The following is a 22,949-nucleotide window of genomic DNA, read 5'->3' on the forward strand; positions in this document are numbered from 1 at the left end:
TGTTTTTCGAGACAGGGTTTCTCTGTGGTTTTGGAGCCTGTCTTGGAAGTAGCTCTTGTAGACCAGGCTGGTCTCGAACTCACAAAGATCCGCCTGTCTCTGCCTCCCGAGTGCTGGGATTAAAGGCGTGGGCCACCACTGCCCGGCTCAGATTTTCTTCTATTGGCAACAGTTGACATAGCCACCTGTTTGAAAGATACCAAAGATACTCCAGCTGCCCTACAACAAACAATCCCCTACATTTTATTTGGGTTGATGGATCCACCTGGGGAACAAGATTATATTCAACTGGGCATGATTGGGGTACTCTTTTACGATCCAGAGCAGATTGTATGGACCCCTCCACCCTTCTGCCCCCAGAATGCAGTTGGATAAACCTCTGGGTGCAGACCTCCTCCTCTTTTTCTCCAGTGGCCCCTGTTAACCCCAGGGGTTGGGTTAATTGACTACATTCCTAAAGAGGTATTTCCCTGACGGATCTTTAGCCCAGCCTGAGATGATACAAGATTACTGCATCTGCTTAAAACCCTGGCCCCTTCTCCCCCCACCCCCGCTCATTATATATGAATGTGAGCCACCATGTGGTTGCTGAGAATTGAACTCAGGACCTCTGACAGAGCAGCCAGTGCTCCTAACCTCTGAACCATCTCTCCAGCACCATAACTGTTAAACACAAAGCTTACAGATAACACCAGCAAAGCCAGAATTATTAAACATACGACTTTTTTTCCAACAGAAGAAATAACCTGGTGAACTTTTGGTTCCCTTTGAAGCCACCCCTACCCAGACTCCTTCAGATTACTGAACATTATTTTACAGTCAGTAGAACCCATCCTTATGCTTATCAGAAACCCTTCCTAGCTCTTATCCTGAGCATTACTCCTCAGTCAACAGAACCCTCTTGTGGAAGAGTCACAAGTGCTCAGCAAAAGACACACACTTCATAAGGGAGTTCAATGTAGCCATGCCTTAAGCTTTGTTGTTATAATTGTCATGAGGAAACTTTCTCCCGAGGTTTTACTATTTAAATATGTTAGATAGATAGATAGATAGATAGATAGATAGATAGATAGATAGATAGATAGATAGATAGATAGAGATAGATAGATAGGTAGATGGGTGGATGGATGGATGTGGATGGATGGATGGATGGATGGACGGACGGACGGACAGACAGACAGACAGACCACGCTTGGTGTCAGACTCCAGAAGTTTGACCCAGTCTGGTTAAGTCATGTTGAACCGAGTTTTATTTCTGCTCCTCTGCAGATCATTTCACTGCCACTGTGCCCCGTGTAGGGACCCCCACAGGGATGAAGCTGTGTGCACAGTCTGGCTGGTAACAAACTGAAATCCTACAGAGTTATCTCTCATCAACAGGTCTTTTAGGAACCATGTCCCTATTTCCCAGGCATGTGTATTACTCTGGTGGAGTCTGTGAGAAAACTCGATGACCGAAGCCCTTTACAGAAGGAAGCTGATTTGGGCTGATGGTTCCAGAGGGCTGAGTTCATCATGGCAGGGAGCTGATGCAGCATGGCATGAGGAAGAGCTGAGAGCTCACATCTAGAACCTGGAGCAGGGGGCAGAACACTAATGGCGAACAGTGCAGGGCTTTGAAACCTCCAGTCCCAGCCAGTGATGTGCTTCCTCCCAGCAAGGTCACACCTAACTCTGCCCAGGGTCACACAACTGGAGATTAAAAATTCAAATGTCTACGTTTATAGGCCAAATCTCACTGAAATCAGCACAGTGTGTAAGGCTCTCAAATACCAAAACACGTGTGTTGTAAAATGCAGCAACACCAAGTGTGTGTCACAACCTGAAACAGCCCATGGCAACATCCGAGGGTTATGAAAATCAAAACTAATGTGGCCGGGTGGTGGAGGCACACACTTTTAATCCCAGCGCTCAAGAAGCAGAGGCAGGAGGATCCATCTCTGTGAGCTCAAGGCCAACCTGGTCTACAGAGCTAGTGCCAAGGCAGGCTTCAAAGCGACACAGAGAAACCCTGTGTCAAAAAAGCAAAAAAGAAAAAGAAAAGAAAAGGCAATGTCAGCCTCAGGCCTTTACTGTAGTGATACTTTATTTGTATTTTAAGAAATAAAGTTTGCCTGAAGATCAGGATGCAAAGCTAATTAATCCATGAGAGGCCAGGGAGTGGTGGCAAACACTTTTAATCCTAGGACTCGGGAGACAGGGGCAGACAGAGCTCTGTGAGTTCAAGGCTACCCTGAGCTACACAAAATTGATCCAGAAACAGGTCCAGGTGGTGGTGGCTCACACCTTTAATCCCAGTGTTTGGGATTCACACACCTTTAATCCCAGCACTAGGGAGGCGGAGCCAGGAGCGATCTCGCTGGGTGGAGAGAGGAATATAAAGGGGAAGAGACAGGAATTCACTGGTGTGTGGAGTCTGAGCATTGGTAGAGGGAAAAGGTCTCTCCAGTGTCTTACTGCTCTGCTTCTCTGATCTTCAGCTTTGACCCCTATAACTATTTTATTTTGTTCTTTAAAGACTTATTCATTGCTATATTGTGCGGGGACTCCTGTGGTTGATCCTTGAGTCTTGCTCTCAGAGCCTCGAGCTGGGCCAGAAGCAGCAATGTCTCGGGCTGGGCAGACAAACAGAACTCAACCACAGAGCGAAACATGGGAACTCAGTTTATATGAATCACAACGAACACCTCAGGCGGCAATAACAGATGACTTGGAAATCGTGGTCTCACCTGGACGTCTACACAGTGAATTCATGTGCCCAATTTGTTTGGATCTTATGAAGAAGACCATGACTACGAAGGAGTGTTTACATCGGTTCTGTGCGGATTGCATTACCACAGCCCTTAGACGTGGCAACAAAGAATGCCCTACCTGTCGGAAAAAATTAGTTTCTAGAAGATCACTAAGGCCAGACCCAACTTTTGATGCGCTCATCAGCATGATTTATCCAAGTCGTGAGGAGTATGAAGCTCATCAAGAGAGAGTGTCAGCCAGCAGCAACACGCAAAACAACCAGCAGGCACTCAGCCACAGCGCTGAGGAAGGACCAAAGACACAGGCCACGAATAGATCACAGCGAGGCAAGAAGCCACGCATTGAAAACGCCAGTGGAGCCGAAGATGATGGTGAAAGTCCACACTGTAGTCATGCATCCACACAGAGCAATCAGGAAGCAGGACCTAGGAACAAACGGGCCAAAACAACTGATGACTCTGAGCTTGAACTTGATAATAACAAAGCAACAGTGGCCATTGATCCAGTAATGGATGGTGCTAGTGATATTGAACTGGTATTCAGGCCCCACCCAACACTTGTGGAAAAGGATGGCCGTGCACAGACACGGTACATAAAGACTTCAGGCAACGCTACTGTTGCTCACTTATCCAAGTATCTGGCTGTGAGGTCAGCTTTGGAAGAACTTGGAAGCAAAGGAGAATCAAGCCAGATGAACCTGGATACGGCCAGTGAGAAGCAGTACACGATTTACGCAGCGACAGCCAGGGGTAAGTTAACTGCATTAAATGGCTCCTTTTCTTTGGAATTGGTCAGTGAGAAGTACTGGAAGGTGAACAAACCCATGGAACTTTATTATGCACCCAACAAGGAGCACAAATAAGCTTTGAAAAATCAATTCTAAGACTGAACTCTTCATAGCCTATTTCTTTCATGTAAAGATGCACCATCATTGCTTTCACGGACAAATCTGAGATATGTTCAGTATTCCTTCTGAGCCAGATTTGTGCACACTGTTAGCTTCGTTTTCCCTTATTTAAGACTCTAGTAATTCAGTGCCCCTGCCCCCTATAGTATAGATAAATTGTATTCCACAGAACGTTTGTTTCCTTTCGGGGAGGATGCTTTGACCTAGGAGTTTTTTGTGGGTCTGTATTCTTTTCCTTTTTTTTCCCCCACCTTCTGATGGGGAACCTCAGCCAATCACATTCTGCTTAGGGTGTGTCCCCCTGGGGCCACACAAAACAAATAAAAGATGGAAGTGCCCTTGCTGCTCTGTCTTTGCCCCCTGCGTTCTCTGATCGCTGAAAGCCTGATTTTGTAAGTTTTCCTTTCTTCTGTTTATTAAAGCTATATCTTTTATATTAAGCTAGTCTGGTTAATTTTTAACTACCGATCGACCATGCCCTTCAACCTTCCAGGTTTTGATCTTTTGAGACAGGGTCCATTATATAGCGCTGCCTGGCCTGGAACTTGCCGAGCAGTCCACGGTGACCTGAATTTGGAACGATACTCCTGCCCAATTACTTGGATTATCAGCCTGATTACCACACCTGGCTTACGATTCAGCTAGCCATCAGCCATCCTTCCCTGTTTCAAAAGTTTTTTAGCCTGAAGAATGTTAGACAATATGTATTCTAACTTTTTACCTTGGAGTCTTGTATATTTATAATTGTGTATATAAACTAGTATCTTCACGAAGACCAAGACTCAAATTTACTGTGCTTAAACAAATCTCATATGATTATTATTTTTATGGTATTTTCTGACATAGTGTCTCATTTAAAAAGAAGTTCTTTATGAACTTGGTGTCCATTGTCATTCAATGTTTTTGGTTTTTACTTTTGACTTCTGCACACCCCCCCTTATGTTTTCTGCCATAAGTCTAGAATTTTTGGTCATCAAAGAGCATCAACAGAATTCTTTGTGAACACGGTTCTTTTACAGATTTCTCCGAAGAAAGAAGGGTTTTAATTGGTCATGAAATATATTCCTCACTTGTACATTTAAGAGTTCTTTTCTTCTATATTAGTTTTACTGTTCAGTTTCTTTATTATAAATGTTTGATGCTTTTCCCTATTAAAATACCAGAGATATGGAGATAGTTTGCACTTTAGCCTTGATGAAACGCATCCTCTTATTCTTTTCTTATTACATCAAGAATAACATGACACATAGAGCTAAAAATGAAAGAGAAAGGTTGCTTCTGTTTGAAGAGTTCTTTTTATTTTGAGCTGCCCTGTGTTTATAAACTTAGTGCTCTGCCGATTCCACTCTGTAGAAGCAGGCTAATGGAGCGTGATCATTGCTTCCATACTGAGACAGTTCTGTAGAGCATCAGCCAACAATAGTCATTCTCATATTCTTAGTTTTCTATTGAGACAGTGTTGAGAGTTTGGGAGCCACAAGGCTTTACGCTGACCAGTCAGAAATAATATTGACTTAAGTCTTAGTTTTCATTTCTGTCTTGAGTCTCTATATGTCTCCAAGTGTATATTCTCACAGTATTTACAGAAGACATGTTTGCATTGAAAAGTTTAACCCTTACAAAAGTGTTTTGATAGAAGGAAGTAGACATCCAAGTACCATTGTAACTAAGTCTGTCTAGTCATAAACATTTATCTGCCTGTTTTGACAGATTGGGGTCAGCTTGATGTTTTAACTTGAGCCAAGTATGAAAACTTAAAGGCTTACTCAATTTTTACCAATTTTTAAAAAATCTTTATTTTTCAATATTTTAAATTTTAAAGAAAATTATTGAAATCTGTGTTAACATTTTTTTGGTGATCTGTGTCATAAGATTTGCAAAACACCAAAATTATAAGAATTTTTATATCCAATTCCTTTTCTGGAGTAATGTTAAATCTTATAGATGATTAATGCATGTTTGCTGGATACAACCCTTGTTTTGTGATGTAATTGCTTAGATTTTGTTGTTAACATATTAGATTAATGGTTTTATTAAATAACTTCTCATTGTGGTTATTGAAAAACCATTTATTTACTTATATTATGTATATATTGTTCTTCCTGCATGTAAGCCTGCATGACAGAAGAGGGCACCAGATCTCATTATATATGGTTGTGAGCCACCATATGGTTACTGGGAATTGAACTCAGACCGCTGAAAGAGCAGCCAGTGCTCTTAACCTCTGAGCCATCTTTCCACCCTCATGTCTCTGCATTTTTATTATTCATGCTACACTTTACATATATTAATGTATGTATTTATGTGTATATGTATATTAATGTATGAATGCATAAATCATTGTAGAGCCACTTCAACCAATACTTCTTGGACACAGAGCCCTGGAGAAGGCTTAGGAAGCTGCATACAGATGTGCAACAGTGTTGCATCCTCCTAAATGAAAGTGGTCTGCTTTAGAAAGTGGGAAAGCTGGATGGTGGTGGAGCATGCCTTCAATCCCAGCACTTGGAAGGCAGAGGCAGACGGATCTCTGTGAGTTCTAGGCCAGCCTGGTCTACAAGAGCTAGTTCCAGGACAGGCTCTAAAGCTACAGAGAAACCCTGTCTCGAAAAACAAGAAGAAAAAGGAGGAGGAGGAGGAGGAAGAAGAAGAAGATGAGGAGGAAGAGGAGGAGGAAGAGGAAGAAAAAAGAAAAGAAAGTGGAAAAAAATAAAGTATCAGTTGCTGGCAGGTAGCTCAGTTTAAGTAAAATTGCCTGCTTCATAGCCTGAGTACCTGAGTTCAAACCACAGAGTCCATGTGACATAAGGAATCAGCTCCCTCCACATATATACTACCCTCGCATGTCTATCTACTCAAACATAGTCACATACACACATCAAAAGGGAAAAATGCCAAAAGTATTCAATAGAATGTGTTGGTTCATATGTCCACGCAGTCGTTAAGCACAGGATTCAAAGAGAAAAATTAGTAGTGAAATGGAAAAATAAAAATGGAATTTTGTGTGTGTGTGTGTGTGCGCGCGCACGTGCGCAGAGGCCAAAGAAAGATGTTGAGTGCACTGCTCTTAGCATTCTCCACCCTCTCTTCCTTTCTTTCTTTCTTTCCTTTTTTTTTTTTTTTTTTTTTTTTTTGAGACAGGATTTCTCTGTGTAGCCTTGACTGTCCTTGAACTCACTCTGTATACTGTGCTGGCCTCGAACTCACATGGAACCACCATGCCCCACCACTGCCCGGCTCTCCACCTTCTTTTTGAGACAGGGTCTCTCCCTTAATCTAAGAACTAGTCTAGGGGCTGGAGAGATGGTTCAGTGGCTAAGAGCACTGGCTACTCTTCCAGTGGTCCTGAGTTTAATTCCCAGCAACCACATGGTGGCTCATAATCATCTGTAATGAGATCTGGCGCCCTCTTCTGGCGTGCGGGCATACGTGGAGGCAGAATGTTGTATACATAATAAATAAATAAATCTTAAAAAAAAAAAAGAACTAGTCTAGCAGCCAGCAAATCTACCAGATCCTCCTATCTATGCCCACAACTCCTACGGTTGCACTAGGGTTAGAGCCTTAAAGTATGTCCATGATCTGCTTTTAGGTAGCTGTTGGATCCAAATTCTGGTTCTCATGATTTTTGCAGCAAAAGTGCACACATTCTGAGCTGTCTGGGGATGGCACAGCTCAGAAGGAAAGGGATCCTGGCAGTCGGGAGCCAGGGAATACTGAGTGTTACAGTTCGGGTGGGTGAGTGCAGGCCATGGTAAGGGTAGCAGCTTACATCCCTGTTCTAGTGAAGGTTTCCACAAAGTGGCAGAACGCTCCAACAGGAGAAGGCTTCCCTCGCACCAGAGTTACAGCCCTGCTCCACTCCTCTTCTGACTTTTCTGGCTAAGTCGTAACAAGTGCTGTAGGGGAAGACTTCCCCAGCCAAAGTCCCACGGAGTCTGTGCTCAGGCGAAAAAAGGTCTTCACCCAAACTTTTTTCAACAGATTTATTGGGAGGGAAGAATCCAGAAGAGTGACTGCCTTTACCATGATGGAAGAAGAAGCACTAACTGAAAAGGTGCAGGGCTTATATAGGGCTTCTTAGGGGTGGAATTTTCCCAGGAAAAAGAATTGGTTAGTTTTTCCCTGCTCAGGAATTGGTTAGTTGAATTGGTCAGGGGCAGAGCTGACTGATCTCAGAGCCAAAGTGTGTTTCTTTCATTGGCCTTTTTAAGCTTTGGGGCAGGATATATTTCTTTCACTGATTCTGATTCTAGGGACAAAGTATGTTTCTTTGGCACTGGTCTCGGAGTCAGGGTGCATTTCTTTGGGTCTGGGTTGAGGCTAAAGCATTTCTTTCACTGGCTCTGGCTTCAGAGCCAGGGTGGGTTTCTTTGGCTGGTCCTTTTACCCTACACTGCTTCTTCACCCCTCGATCCCTTCATTTGAAGCATAGCTGTTTCCGTGTAGTTCTTGCTAGCACTGAACTCACTACGTAGAAGCTGGCCTCAAATTCACAGAAATATATCTGCGTCTTCCTCGCAGGTACTGGGATTGAAGGCTCGCGCTACGACGACAGGTTATGTTTGTTTTGAGGCAAGGTCTCATTCTGGCCTAAAAGGATCTGGGACTCACTTTTTAGCCCAGGCTGATCTAGGTTCCTAGTTCACCGTGCCCAATGCTGGGATCAAAGGCGCGAGCCACTACTCCCGGTCCCCAGGCAAGATAAATGTTATATAAGATATAGAAGGCTATGCTGTAAAACTCAGTCGCTAGATTCAGCCCCTAACACTTCGGTTTAATATGTCCAGTTTTTGAAGATCACCCCCAAATTAGGTAGTGACTGCTTTATACACCCTGACAGGCCGCAAGGCATGCCGGGCTTCGTAGTCTTTTTTTCTAAGACCAATCTCAACGCCGTCTTCCGCACATCGCCTTGACGCAGCCGGAGGGGCGAGGCGCATATCCAATCGGAGGGTTGTAACGTGGCATACACCCTCAGCCCCGCCCGCGGCGGCTCCTACCACTCTGCGTGGCGGCGCAGGGGGATAGTGACCGGCTCCTCGCGCTGTGAGGCCTCCCTCAGGTCCAGGTCCACCCCGCGCCCGGGCGGCAACGCGCGCACACCGCGTGTCCACACCCTTTTCCGGTCCGGGCTCTCGCGACCGCTCTTGCTGCTGCCGGTGGATGCTGCGCCTCTCGGAGCGCAACATGAAGGTGCTCTTCGCCGCCGCTCTCATCGTGGGCTCCATCGTCTTTCTTTTGCTGCCTGGACCCTCCGTGGCCAACGATAAGAAGAAGGGACCCAAAGTCACAGTCCAGGTCTGGGCTCTTCTCACCCGGCGAGGCCTGCCTTCCGCTGCTTGCGATCCGGTCCCGGCCTAATCGGGTCTGGCTCAGTAGTTCCGACCTGAGCGCCCTTGTCCTGGTTCAGCCCATCCTTGGGACGGCTATGAGCTCTTGGAACCTGGCTTGCCCTACCCTCTCAAACTAAAGAATGACCCCGACTCCCCCTGCCTCCGCCCTGATCCAGGATGCTCATCTGCGGACAGCCTCAAGGAGGCCCCTTTGCACATACCCTGTCGTACCCTTCTTTTACTGTGGCCACATTCAGCATACCGTGCTTTGTAGCAAGCACAGTAAATATAGTTAAGCTTGCAAGCATAGTGATCTCTATGTATTTTCTTCTTTTAATGTCAGTTTCTATAATCTGGAGTCATTGTAAGAGCACAGATTGCTATTCAGTAGTCTGAGAACGTAAACTTCCTTAAAATGTTACAGTATTTACTTGCCGGGGAGAGGGATTCATACGTGATTGCTATTCTGTAGTCTGAGACCGTAAACTTCCTTAAAAATGTTACATTAGTTACTTGCTGGGGAGAGGGACTCATACGTGCCACAGTGCAACTGTTAAGGTCAGAAGACAACTTGCCGGAGTCGGTTCTCTATTTTCATCATGTTGGTCTCAGGACGTCAAGCTTGGCTGCAACCATATTTACCAATTAAGCCATCTGGCCAGCCTGTGGTCATTTCTTTTGGGGTGGGGGTGGTGTGATTAATGCAGCAAACCAAGTGTTGTGGCGGATGTCTGTAATACCAGACATTTGGGAGGAATACAGTTTAATAAGATCCTGTCTCAGAATATTACTGGGATTATTTGCTCAGTGGTAGAGCACTTGCCTGCCTGTCGTGGACAAGGCCATTTTGTCAGCCCCTAGTATTGGTTTGGGGAAATCTAGAGCTTTCATTATTGTGAGCCACCATCTGGGTGCTGAGACACGAAGCTGTGTCCTCTGGAAAAGCAGCAGATGCTCTTAATAACGGAGCCTTTTGTCCAGCCTGTAAATTTGATTTGTACAGAGATTTGCCACTGCCAAAATCAGACTTAGTTCAGCTTTAGGGCTTTAGCCACAGCTCTCTCTCTCGTCAGGGTAATTTGTTGGGCCCTTTCTTTTCTACCAAGGCCCTTTTAAAAAGGCTAAGCTTGGCTTGTTCGTTTTCTTTAGGTATACTTTGATCTCCAAATTGGAGATGAGCCTGTAGGCCGAGTGGTCTTTGGACTCTTTGGAAAGACTGTTCCGAAAACAGTGGATAATTTTGTAGCCTTAGCTACAGGAGAGGTAAGTGGCTAATGCAAAGGTAAGCAGCTCCACATTGTAGAGATGGAAGCAGGTGGGGCTGCAGGAACTGACACCAGCTTCACTAGCTGGCTTCCCTAAGGACCAGATTGTGTGTGTGTTGAGAATAAAGGGGTCCAGCCGAGCGGTGGTGGTGCCCACCTTTAATCCCAGCACTTGGGAGACATGGGCAGGAGGATCTCTCTCAGTTCAAGGCCAGCCTGGTCTCCAGAGTGAGTTCCAGGACACCCAGAGCTGTTACACAGAGAAAAGAAATCCTATCGCAAAAAAGCCAAAAGAAAGAAAGGAAGGAAGGAAGGGAAAGAAAGGAAGGAAGAAAAACCGAATAAAGGATCCAGTTTGTCCTTAACTTTTGCAGACGGCCCTGGTGTTCCTGAATCACTCAAAGCCTCGGTGCCCGCATTTGGGCACTACACAAAGATCGAGTTGGTTCTTCCACCCCTAGCTGCTTTGTGCAACTGCTCACAGCACAAAACATAATCCAAGGTGCTAAAACTGGCAGCCTCACAGTTAAGGGAGCTGTGAGAACACAGACAAACATGGCATTATTTGACTGTAATGTTTGAAGACTAATCTTTAACATTTGAATTTATTTGAATGTTCTTAGACCATGTGATACAACTGCTATTGGGATAAAATAAGCTATCAAATTTTTAAAAAGAAAAAAGGGTCCAAGGGACTTGACCCTAGAACATGGCACAGAATTTTAAGAAAGCATATGTTCTACTTAATGAAATTCGTATTTTAAGGTCTTCGCCCATTTTGTTTTTCCTGAGACAGCCTCACGTGTAGCTCCTGGCTGACCTTGAACTTGATGTGTAGCTAGGGGTGACCTTGAGCTTCTGATCCTCCTGCTCCTACCACGGAGTGCTGGGATCCCAGGCCCACAAACCATACTCAGTGTTTACAGTGTCCAGGGTATAGCCCAGGAGGGTGTTCATGCTAGGACAAACACTCTGCCTGCTGAGAACAAGTGCTGAGACCTTGCACTTGTTCTTAGGACGAGAGAAAAAGGAAAAGGCATAGCATGACCATGGGTCACATCATTCAGAAATTGCCTAAGGGCAGAAGCTAGGGATCTGGTCTTTTCCAGATGTGCATGCCTTGATCTACAATAACTAAGCTACACTAAATGCCAGATATATCAGAACTGTAGGTTAGTTTCTACAGGGCCTGTTTGACATCTGCTTAATACCTCGTGCAACCTCCTTCTCATCCCTTTTTCCAGAAAGGATTTGGCTACAAAAACAGCAAATTCCACCGTGTCATCAAGGACTTCATGATCCAGGGTGGAGACTTCACCAGGGGAGATGGCACAGGAGGTAACTTCTGATCCTCTGGGCGTTTCCTGTCCCTACTGCCCAGTCCTAAATAACTGACTCAGAGACTTACTATTACTTATAGTGCTCAACTGGTAGCTCAGGCTTGTTACTAGCTAGCTCTTACATCTCAATTAACTCATAATTCTGTTTATGCTTTGCCGTGTGGCTAATGTCACATCTTGCTTGCTCTACAGCTGACTGGTATCTCTCCTGACTCCTCCCTCCTTCCCATCATTCTCAGTCTGATCACCCCACCTCTACTTTTTTGCCTGGCTATTTTTTTTTTATTTTTTTATATTTTTGCTCACTGTTTTATTAACAGTGAGCATAATCCACAGTGGAGGAGTCTTGACATCATAGTGTCCAAGGTGGGATGGCCAGGCTTCTTTGGTTAGTTAGATAAAGCCTCTTCTTTTGCCCACTGCAGAGACTGACCTCTCTCTCTTGCATCAAGATTAGCTGTACCCTTCTTTGGAAAGGGAATCCAGTGCCAAGGAGAGGGAGGTGGGAGTCAGGTAGGCTTGTGTCGCACATGCTGGTACCTGTATTACATATATACACATAAACAGATAAATTACGAAGGCCAGTGAGGCGGGCAAAAGTACTTACTGCCGAGCCTGATGACCTGTGTTTGATTCCTGGGTCTCAAACACTAAAAGAAGAGAATGGGCTTCTGCGGGGTACCCTCTGACTGCACATGCACCGTGACATGAGCGCGTGTACCCGTACACATACACAGACTAAAAATCCAGGGACTGGAGAGAAGACTCCGGAGTTAAGATGGCTCTTGCAGGGGATCTGAGTTCCCATGTGAGTTGGTGAATCTGACAGCCTTTCTCGTCTCCTCAGGCACACGCACAGTACAAAGATGTGCATGTAGGCAAAGCACCTGTACGCTTAAACAGCAACAAAATCTGAGTGTGGTGATGCATGCTTTCAATCTCAGCACTTGAAAGGAAGGCAGAGACTAATGGATCTCTGAATTCGAGGCCTGCTTGGTCTGCAGAGTGAGTTCCAGGACAGCCAGGGCTACACAGAGAAGTCCTATCTCAGGGAAGACAAAAATTGATGGGCTTGGAACGTAACCATTTGTAAGACAGCTGGATGAAAGTTCTGGGATAGAAGATTAAATGTGATTTATCTTTACTGCCATGAAGACTAAAATACAAATTTCTTCAAAATTTATTTCTTGTGACTTGGAAGCTCCCCGTGTCTTGAGGAAGTGAATGTAACTAAGTGTTTTGGGTTTTGTTTTAAATAAGAGCAATTGAAATCGTGGTTAAGGTTTCCAAGGAAGTTTCTCAAATAGGAAGTCTTAGCAGCATACAGGCAAGAGTCATTGCAGGAAGCAGGCCACCTCATTTTTGCCTTGTCCTCCCCCTTGTCAGCCTCTGGCCAGGGCAGGTCCTGACCAGGGGCGTCCTGAGGAGCCGTGGGATGGGCACGGGTGTGCTGAGAGCAAAGTGAAGTGAACGGAACGGCATTAAACCAAAGAAAGTGACTATGTCTTGGCTGGCCTGGAACTCAAGAGCTCTGCCTCCTAAGTGCGGGGTTGATGTCATTCTCGATCACACCTGCCCTTTATGTGCACGTGTTAAAGTCAGAACAGCTCACAGGCATTGGTTTTCCTCTTCCACCCTGTCTGCCCCATGCCTGGCAGCAAGTTCCCTTCCGTGCCAAGCTGTCTCGCCAGCCTGAGAAGATGCTGCTTTGGTGCTGGTTTTCTCAGGCCCTTCAGTCCATTGGTGGGAAAACAAACTTTGCAACCAGGAGTTTGGAAAGGGTGTGGAGCTCTGTGCTTACTGTCATGGCCCCGGACCCATACCCGTCACAGACATGACACACGTTCATAAGCATTTTTTATTTTATGTTCCAGCCTTGATAAGAGGCTCTTGGCTCTTAAACCGAGTAACAGCCCCGTGTCCCATTTTTCCTTCCCCGGCCAACCCCCACCTGCTCTTCTGCTCCACAGCTGCACCTGCCTTGTGACTCTAGAAAGGCCATCAGGTCGGCTATGGCAGCCCTTTCTTCTGAAGGTTTCCACACCCCAGCATCCTGCATAGCACCAAGGCCTCCCTACTGGCCTCAGGACATAACCAAGATAACTGATAACATGTACCTCGACAGTCATAAAACTCCTCGTAATATTTCGTCCAAGTCAGCCTGGCCTCATACTGCAGATGGCTTGAGTAGAAGACACGAAGGCCATTTTTATGTCCTGCCAAGCCTGACCTGAGTCCTGAAGATCCTCACCCAAGCACCTGCCTATTTTGGTTGTTTCACCCCGTGACCTCTGATTCTCTTCCCAGGAAAGAGCATCTATGGTGAGCGTTTCCCAGATGAGAACTTCAAGCTGAAGCACTATGGGCCTGGGTGGGTGAGCATGGCCAATGCAGGCAAAGACACCAATGGCTCCCAGTTCTTCATAACCACCGTCAAGACGTCCTGGCTAGATGGCAAACATGTGGTTTTTGGCAAAGTTCTAGAGGGCATGGTAAGTTTAACAGTGAGGCTAAACCTTGGTGGCCCTTACCAAGGATCCAGCTAAAATAGGCAAGGGCTTCAAGTAGGAAATCTTTTCCCCAAAGGCACCTAAGCCACAGGTACAGACCAGCTGTGGTTCCTCCTAATCTGGCGTAGGGATGGATAGTGTCAAGAACAAACATGCTGACTGAGTGACTTGCACATGCCCATGGTCCTAGCTGTTGGGGAGGCTGAGGCAAGAGGCTAGGCTGGACAGCAACATGAGACCACATTTCAGTGTGTCCATGTGGCTTTGGCTGCACGAAAGAATGTTTAACCTAGCATGCATAAAGTCGTAAGTTCAGTCCCAACACCACAGTCAGGAAAAAAGAAAAAAAAAGTGCATGATATCCAACCTATATTTCCATGCCCCCAAGGTTCTGAGTCTTCCCAAACCCCAGACAACCTGTCCGGAAGACCTTGTTGAGTTTGTCCTGCTGTGAGGCCCTCTGTTCGGTCACTCACACCTGAGCGGTATTGAATCAGCTAAGCATCCATGCTCCGCATTCACTCTGGTCATCAGTTCCTGAGCTCTTGGTTCCCTGGGTTTCTGTGTTTGTCCCATGTGGGTCTCAACCCTCGTAAGCCACTCCCTGGGGCTGTCTTCCAGCAGTGTGCCTCTTGACTTCTACCCGCCCCCCTTCCTGCTTTCTTTCCTAGGACGTGGTGAGGAAGGTGGAGAGCACCAAGACCGACAGTCGGGACAAGCCCCTGAAGGATGTGATCATTGCAGACTGCGGCAAGATCGAAGTGGAGAAGCCCTTTGCCATTGCCAAGGAGTAGTCTCAGGGACCTCATCCCTCTAAGTGGCGCGTGCGCAGGTCCTGTCACTACCCTCACAGGGGTGAAGGTAGCCAGTCACAAGGTTTCGTGTCACTTGGCCCCAGAGCTTCCATCTGAGGGATTGGACCCACACCCTCTCACATTCCACAGGCCTGTTTTTATATCAAACTCGTATCAGTGCTGATCAATAAAAAAAAAGTGGGTTTTCTTTTTTTATAACTTAGGTGTGGGCGTTGAGGGTGTATATAACCACCTGTCCTGAGTGTGCATCCCAGCATGTCTAGGACTCTTACGTGGAGATAGATGCATCTCCCTTCCTTGGGCTCCTTTCTAAGCCTGTGCCTAGGTGCTACCAGCTGGTCATCAGGCAGAGGCTACCTAGCTACTGTGCCCAGCTTCTGCCACCTGCCAGGCTGAGCTAGGAAATCCACCTGAATCTTCTCAGCCTATGCCTGGAATTACTTTATGCTCTTTTCTTTATCTTGACTTTGCCTTGGCCCCTGGGCAAGTCTGCCAACTGCAGCTGTCAGTGCACACCAAGTTCAGAGCCTTGAGTGGGGCTGGGTACAGCTGAACCTCGGCTAGTTACACCCTGAGGCTAGTCCAAGGGTCGGCCCAGTTTCTTATTTATAACTCCTAGGACTGAGGCACATAACTGTCCTGGCAGGTGACCCAAAGACTGGGCTAGTCAGGGCATTGGTGATGGAGCAGGATGACGGTTAGCCTTTGGCCGGGCTAGTGCTGAAGCCATAGAGACCCTGGAGGACACCGTCCACCACCACTTCTGGGAGAGGTTCTGTGGGAGAAAAGGTGAAGGAAAAGGAGATAGCATATGATGGCCTTGGGCTTACAGAACTCTGAGCTGCCTACAAGCTCAGCTATCTACCCAATGGGATGTACTGTTTGCTTTCCCCAGCCCACATTCAGTTCATATTAGCTTTGGAGGATAGGCCACAGGGGAGCAGAGACCAGGTGAACCAACTGGATTACATTAACTTCTATGAAATAAGTTACAAAGCAGGTTACGGGAGCTGATGTCTCACCTGGGGGAGGAGTGTAAATGTAGGGGTCCATACAGAAGCCAATGACGGGCCGGTGGTGCAGCTGTGAACTGTGAGGAGGGAGGAAGAGAATTGTGAGCCATGAGAGTGGAGATGTGGATGTGCAAAGACTCTTAAGGACCAAAATCAGCAGGGACCCGCAAAGGAAGGAACTAGGAAACAGGTTACTGGCCTGCCTCCTAACATGTAGCCACCAGGGGGCAGCAGGCACTTAGGGCAGGACTTGGACTTGCCTGCTGTCTCTAGGCAGGAATTCCCTCAGGGTGCTGAAAAGAAGAGAAACACTGTAAGCTGCTTGAAGATGCCCAGGGGACTGTTGCTTCTATTTTGTAACAAGCACAGTTCCGGAGATGGAGGCAATCAAAGCTGTCCAAAACCCAGTCCCTCCACCAGGGTCAAGAAAGTTGATAGGGGAGGCCGTGTATCAGACCAGAGCCCAACATTTGAATGAAGAAAGTTTGTTCTTCAGGACCCTTTCACAGCCGCTGGCTGCTGAGAGCCCTAGCCACACCCGGGCAGGGGCCATCCTTGCCTCCAGCTGCTGGCCTTGGAGTCTGTGGGGAAGTGGCGAAGCCTCAGGAATTCCAATAACTCCTTGGGCACATCCTGATTCAGGTACAGGATGCCCTACAGAGGAAGACAGGAAGCCTGTAATCAGACACAGCTACTAATTACACAACCCATTGCAAACAAACATTTGAGGACCTTTGTTCCAAAATAACTAAGAATTTCAAGACAGTAGAAGCTAGTATTAGTCCAAGCTTCAGGGCCATTCTGGGAACGGCTGGACTGCAAAGGTTAGCCTCATAAAGTGGGCGGGTTAGTTCGGCAATGCCTGTCACTGTTGAAGGAATGTGTCCACACACACACACCTCATGAAGATAACAGAATCTTACTCTAGGGCTGAAGGATCCACTTGTTGGTCATTCAAAACTTGCAATAATCCAGATAGAAACGTGTACTCACTATTGTTCAGAAAAATGGAGCTTGGGGTGGTATATAACAATCTCAAGTTGTGGGCCCCCACATCGCTATTTGGGTCTCCCCTGGTCCCTGATGCTAGGAGCAACCAAGTGTCCTGTGCACACCTGGATATAGGTCTCCAAGCCCTGCCGGCGCTGTTCCAATCCTCTGGTCCTCCAGTTCGGCAGGCGTTTTGAGGGAAAGTCAGGCACTTTGTACCGTTTCTTGATCTGTCATCAGTTACCGAGGTGAGATCCCAGCAAAGCCCTCAAGCCCATTCCACCTAGCTGATGTGTCTCCAGTCCTCCCTCTATGCCTGTAAGCTCTAACCTGGGACTGCTGGTGAGAGGTGGTTAGGACAGAAGTGACGTGCCCGAAAGTAGAAAGGACGGACACAGACAAGGTCAGTCTGAGCTGGGATCTAGCCACTGCGCCCTCCCCGCAAGGGGCCCTGCAGCCCTTGGGTAGTTGCCCATGATCTGCACCCTCCCGGGACTGGGACAGTAATGGGGGTGGGCAACCAGAAGCTGGGACCGGATCCCTTTCGCCTGCACCCAGGGGATTGGCCTGGAGCCGGATTGGTGAGGTGGGCGCCACCTCACCCGCTTGTGTAGAGCGTGGAACTCGCTGTATCGCCTCGGCACAGTGTGTCTGCGTCCGCTGTACAGCACCTCGACTTGGAACACCTAGCGGGCGGAGGAGTGCGGGGGCTGGCCTAAATGTTGCGGCAGGACCCGCGCCCACTTTCTGGCGTTCGAAAGGGACAAAGACGACTTGGTGTGCGGCCGCTCAGGGAAATCCCTCCCGCACCCCACATACACCTGAAAGAAAAGGCTGACGGGCCCGCCCCTCTGCTCCACAGGATCCCACTAGAATCCAGATTATCATCCGAGGGACTGGCAAAGCCAGTAACCCCGAACCTTTGCGATGGACGTCCTAGCCCGGTATCCTGGTTCCCTTTTGCGCTCGTCGAGGGGATGGATATTCGGTGGATCCCCACGCGCACCCTCCATCCAATGCTCACCATGTGGCCTTTCTCTGGGCTCTGCCTGGACTCTTCGGCCTCGGGCCCCACCGAGGGGATGTGAACTTCCAGCATCCGCGCCCTGACCCCGCCGCAGCCTCTCCTTGATTTCGCACTAAGGCACCCGAACTCCCTAGAGCAGCCAGGCAGCCCGACGAGGCCACCCCCCCCGGACTGTAGGCCCCGCCCCATTTTCCGGTCCTTCGGACTTAGACTCCACCCTCTGGTCCAGGACCCCGCCCTCGAACCAGTAGGCCACGCCCTTCCCTCGAGTCCCTGGCTCGCCCCTCCCGAGGCGTTCCCTGTCGCTCTAAAGCTGAGGCGAAAAGATAACACCTTGGTCTAGAGAGGTCGCTAGCGGTGCCAGGAGGAGGAACCCTCCGCAGAGTCAACCGTTTGTCAAGTATTTCCCTAGCGTGTACTGCCTGCCAGGTACACAGCCGAGCTAAAATTTCACCTGATCTTTGTTGAGTGCCCTGAATTCTGAAGTGGCAGATGAGGGCACAGGCAGGGTTCATGTCTGGGCGTCCACCCCAGGACTATCCTTGCTCTCAGGGAACCTGACCACCCAGTCCTTCCCCTTTCAGGTGGTCCCTGGTAGCACTACGTAGATACTCCAACTGGGACAGTTTCTGGGAGAGGCTAGGATCCTTTCTAGCTTTGATGGGCACCCACAGACCCTTCATCCCTAACTTGCTTCAAGTTTGTGTGTTGGTAAGAGGCGATTTAAAAACCCAGGCTCATATTGAGGCCAGCCTGGTCTAGAGAGTGAGTTCCAGGACAGCCAGGGCCACGCAGAGAAACTGTCTCAAAAAACCAAACCCAAACCAAACAAACAAAAATTCTACTACATTCCAAGAAAGACCAGCAGGGTAGATAAGAGCACCCTGGAGACACCTCCTGGACCCTCACAGGTCCTCGTCCTCACGTCCTGCCCTGTACCCACCTACCTTTCTGATCTACCCATCACTGCCCACCCATCTCAGTGGAACAATCCCCTAAGGAAGCCCTTTTTAAAAATTTTTTTTCTTTATTTATTTTAGACAAAGTGGATTGAGTTGCTCATGCTGACTTTGAACTTCTGGTCTCAAACAATTCTCTTGATTCTCTTGCCTCAGCCTCACAATTACCCGGACACAGACCCACTCCTGTTTTGCAGACGTGCAAAAAGTCCATGCAGTTCCTGATAGATACCTGATAGATATCCAGGTTGTGTAACTTTTTTCGGGGGGGGTTCGAGACAGGGTTTCTCTGTAGCTTTGGAGCCTGTTCTGGAACTAGTTCTTGTAGATCAGGCTGACATCGAACTCACAGAGATCCGCCTGCCTCTGCATCCCAAGTGCTGGGATTAAAGGCATGCGCCACCACCGCCTGGGGGAACTAGCTCTTGTAGACGTGGCTGGCCTCAAACTCACAGAGATCGATATCTCCCTTCTCCCCTGCCTCCCAAGTGCTGGGATTAAAGATGTGTGCCATCACTGCCCGGCAAGGATGTATAACTTTCAGAACTTTCAAAGCTGAGCCTGGTTTCTGTTGTTGTTGTTGTTTGTTTAGTTTTTTGAGACAGGGTTTCTCTTTGTGCCCTTGGCTGTCTTAGAACTCACTTCAAAGACCCTACAGGCCTTGAACTCCCAGAGATCTGTCTGCCTATCTCTGACTCCTGAGATTAAAGTCAGGCATCATGTCGTCACCACCACTCCGGCTATAGCAGGATTTTAATGCGGAACTCTCACTTCATGTGACAGAAATAGAAATGACTTCCATTTCTTCCTCAACCCCATAGCCCTCACTCAGCAATTCAGGAACACAATGGCACGTATTCTGTTCTTAAACTGGGTTGTGAGTGACTATTCTTATCTGCCAACATGGCTACAGATGGAATGAACTAAACCCAAGCTGCTGGACACACTTGTGAGGAATTTTAATTACCAGGACCATTTGAGGTATGAAGACCCATCCGAAATCTGGCTACACTTTCTCATGGCAGCCAATGTAAAGGACATGGAAGAAGGAAGCTTTGACTTTTTGCTTGCGTGTCCTCATTCTCATGGACCCTGCTGCACAGTCATGCCTTCACAGGCATTGGAGCCTACTTTGGGATCCCAGCGTTGCCTGAAGATCAACCGAGACATCCAGCATCAAAGACTGAATAACTACTGCATTCTTGGACTTTGTCAGCAGACAGCCATTGTTGGACTAGATGGGCCACTCTAATCACACACACACACACACACACACACACACACACATGCACAGCGTGAGGGGAATCCATCCTGTTGGTTCTGGTCTTCTAGAGAACCCTGACTAATACATTTCTCTATGGGGGTATCTTGAAAATTTGGCAACAGTATAAAGTTACTGAATATGCAACAACTAAAAATTAATTCAAACTCCAGCAAACCCAGGGTCTGTCTGGCAGCTCTTGCCCATGTTACGCCCTGGGATGTCCTTCGGCCTCGGCCATGAGCACACAACATGCATATTTTGCCCTGTGCATGTTGCATGCTGCCACACCATGCACTGCCAATGAACCTTACCTGAAATGCTTCTGTGGTAATTTGAGATTATTATCAATACTAATGAATTGCTGTGTTTTTAATGTACAAACTTTTCTACTCTTATAAAAAAAAACATAGTGATTTGATTAAAAAAACAAAGACTTGGTATTTTCCTCTGCCCTTCTTACATGGCAGCATGTGTGTGCCCTGTTTGTTCTTTGCCAGCTTGACACAAACTAGAGTCATCCTGGAAGAGGAACCTTAATTGAGACAAGGCTGCCATCAGAGTGCCTGTAGACATGTCTGCATTTTCTTGATTCATGATTGACGTAGGAGGGCCTAGCCCACTTTGGATTGAGCCACCCCTGGACAGTGGTCAGGAGTGGTATAAGAAACCTGACTGGCTGGATGGTAGCGGCACAAGTCTTAATCCCATCACTCAGGAGGCAGAAGCAGGCCGATCTCAGAGTTTTAGGCCAGCCTAGTCTACAGATCTAGTTCCAGGACAGCCAGGGCTACACAGTAAAATTCTGTCTTGAAAACACCAAACAAAAGAACAAGACAGCAGACTGATAGCCCGATGTGGTGACCCATACCTTTAACCCCAGCACTTAGGAGGCAGATGCATCCTAGTCTATATAATGAATTCTAGGACAGCCAAGGCTGCACAGAGAGACCTTGTCTCAAAACAAAACAAAACAAAAACAAGAAAAGAAAGCTTGCAGCCAGCCATGCCTACAGAGTGAGTTCCAGAACAGCCAGGGCTACACAGAGAAACCCTGTCTTGGGGGAAACAAAGAAAGGTGTGGGGGGCGGGGAGAAGAAATGAGGATGACAGGGAGAAAGGAAAGAAAAACAAATAAAAAGAAAGGCTGGGCAGTGGTGGCGCACGCCTTTAATCCCAGCACTCGGGGAGGAGAGGCTAGAGGATCTTGGTGACCTCGGGAACAGCCTGGTCTACAGAGCTACTTCCAGGACAGGCTCCAAAGCTACAGAGAAATCCTGTCTCAAAAAACCAAAAGAAAAAAAAAAAGGGACAAGCCAGTAAGTCGTGTTCCTTCATGCCTCTGCATCAGCTCCTGCCTCCAGAAGCAGCGGCAAGTGAATGTCTGTGAGTACAAGGCCAGCCTGGTCTACATGAGAAATTCCAGGACAGCCAGGGTTACATAGAGGAAGCCTTCTTCAAAAATCAAACAAAAGATTTGCATAAAAGTTTTACAAAGTTGGGAAGATTTATAGAATATATGTATTCAACAGGCTTAGCTACCTTTGATGAAAGAAAATTTTTCTCGTATAGGTCAACCTGGTCTACACATGGCCAGTTAGGGTTACTTAATAAGACCCTGTCTCAAAATGAAAACATTAATTTCGTCTTGGGATTAGGACAGAATTTATAACCATTTCTGAAATGACCCTACAGATACTTCCACCACTTTGTTCTATGTATTTATGTGAAACACCACTGATGATTTTAAACTCAGAATGCTCATCAACTCTGATAAACATTGATGATGTCCTGTGTCCTACAGCATCAAATATCCAGCAAGATGGCATCTTTTTCGCTGCAGAAATAAACAAGTACATTCATCCAACTGCTGTGCAGGCTGACTTTCCTCTTCAGTAAGCAGTCAAGTTACTGTGTGTACAAAGGGATTCTTCTGTACAGGCTTCACACAATGGACGGCCCTGTGAAGGTGAGAAACCCTGCCTTTCAAGGCTCATACCTGGGAGGAGGTGTTGGGGTAGGGCCAAGATCAGAGTGTCTGTCTTCGGGACTGAGGTTAGGAGCCACCTTTCTCGGGCTAGTACAGTAATGCTGCACTGAGCATGACTTCACCAATACTGGGTCCAACATTCTCTTTCTCCAATCTTAGTGCACCAGGGCCCAGGAATCAGGAAGCTGACACTTCCCAGGTAGAGGTGGAGGTGTGGTCTCTGGAAGGGAAATGACCCACAGGGAGGAGAAGTGCTGTAGTTTCATTTCCTCTTTAGGATGTTGGTATCCAAACTGAACGGAGGGGCACTGAGTCTCTTTTACCTACAGGGCCACCCCAGGGTTCAGAGAGTCATCCTGATGGCCTCTGTCTCTTGGCCTCGTTTCCTTGCCTCTTTTCTGGGAGGAAGACCCGTTCTCTACTTCAGAATACGAACTGCTCTTTGAGCACAGGCGTCCCCATAGCACCCCGCTTGGAGCTGAGACCCTCACTTCCTGCCACAGTCTACTATGGCTCCAGTCCAATCCCCACCACCCAGCTCACTGTCACTCCTTCCTGCCACGTACTAGGCTCTTCCAGTTCTTCAAATTTCCGCATTCTTTCCCACCTGGAAGACACTTTCTCTTGATTCTGCTGGTGGATCTATGAGTCTTCCACTTCTTTATGAATGCAGTTAGTCCAGGCTGTAATTGCTGTGTGTCGGTAGCATAGGAGACGGAGAAGGGTCAGATACTTTTCCCTCTCCATGGTCTTGGCTAGATTTTTTTACATTTTTTTATTTT

The 22,949-nt window shown here is 47.3% G+C and overlaps 2 protein-coding genes and 1 pseudogene across 2 annotated transcripts; 2 read left to right on the top strand and 1 right to left on the bottom strand.

The window, feature by feature from the left end:
• The first annotated feature begins 2,493 nt into the window (after window positions 1-2,493).
• On the top strand, window positions 2,494-3,616 carry LOC125393738 (E3 ubiquitin-protein ligase RING2 pseudogene; annotated as a pseudogene).
• Window positions 3,617-8,773: 5,157 nt separating this feature from the next.
• On the top strand, window positions 8,774-15,125 carry Ppib (peptidylprolyl isomerase B). Its single transcript, XM_048423458.3, has 5 exons — window positions 8,774-8,962; window positions 10,147-10,260; window positions 11,507-11,600; window positions 13,910-14,094; window positions 14,784-15,125. The coding sequence occupies exons 1-5, from the start codon at window positions 8,828-8,830 to the stop codon at window positions 14,904-14,906; spliced, it is 651 nt and encodes a 216-aa protein (XP_048279415.1). The 5' UTR covers window positions 8,774-8,827; the 3' UTR covers window positions 14,907-15,125.
• Window positions 13,443-18,115, bottom strand: Snx22 (sorting nexin 22). Its single transcript, XM_048423460.3, is given in 8 exon segments — window positions 13,443-15,637; window positions 15,639-15,702; window positions 15,950-16,017; window positions 16,201-16,233; window positions 16,500-16,594; window positions 17,056-17,160; window positions 17,533-17,616; window positions 17,955-18,115. Coding segments are annotated over 8 exon segments (567 nt in total). The 5' UTR covers window positions 18,030-18,115; the 3' UTR covers window positions 13,443-15,594.
• Between the last annotated feature and the right edge of the window lie 4,834 nt (window positions 18,116-22,949).

Source organism: Myodes glareolus, chromosome 4 (assembly GCF_982192425.1).
Source record: "Myodes glareolus chromosome 4, mMyoGla1.1, whole genome shotgun sequence".
NCBI classification, from domain to species: Eukaryota; Metazoa; Chordata; class Mammalia; order Rodentia; family Cricetidae; genus Myodes; species Myodes glareolus.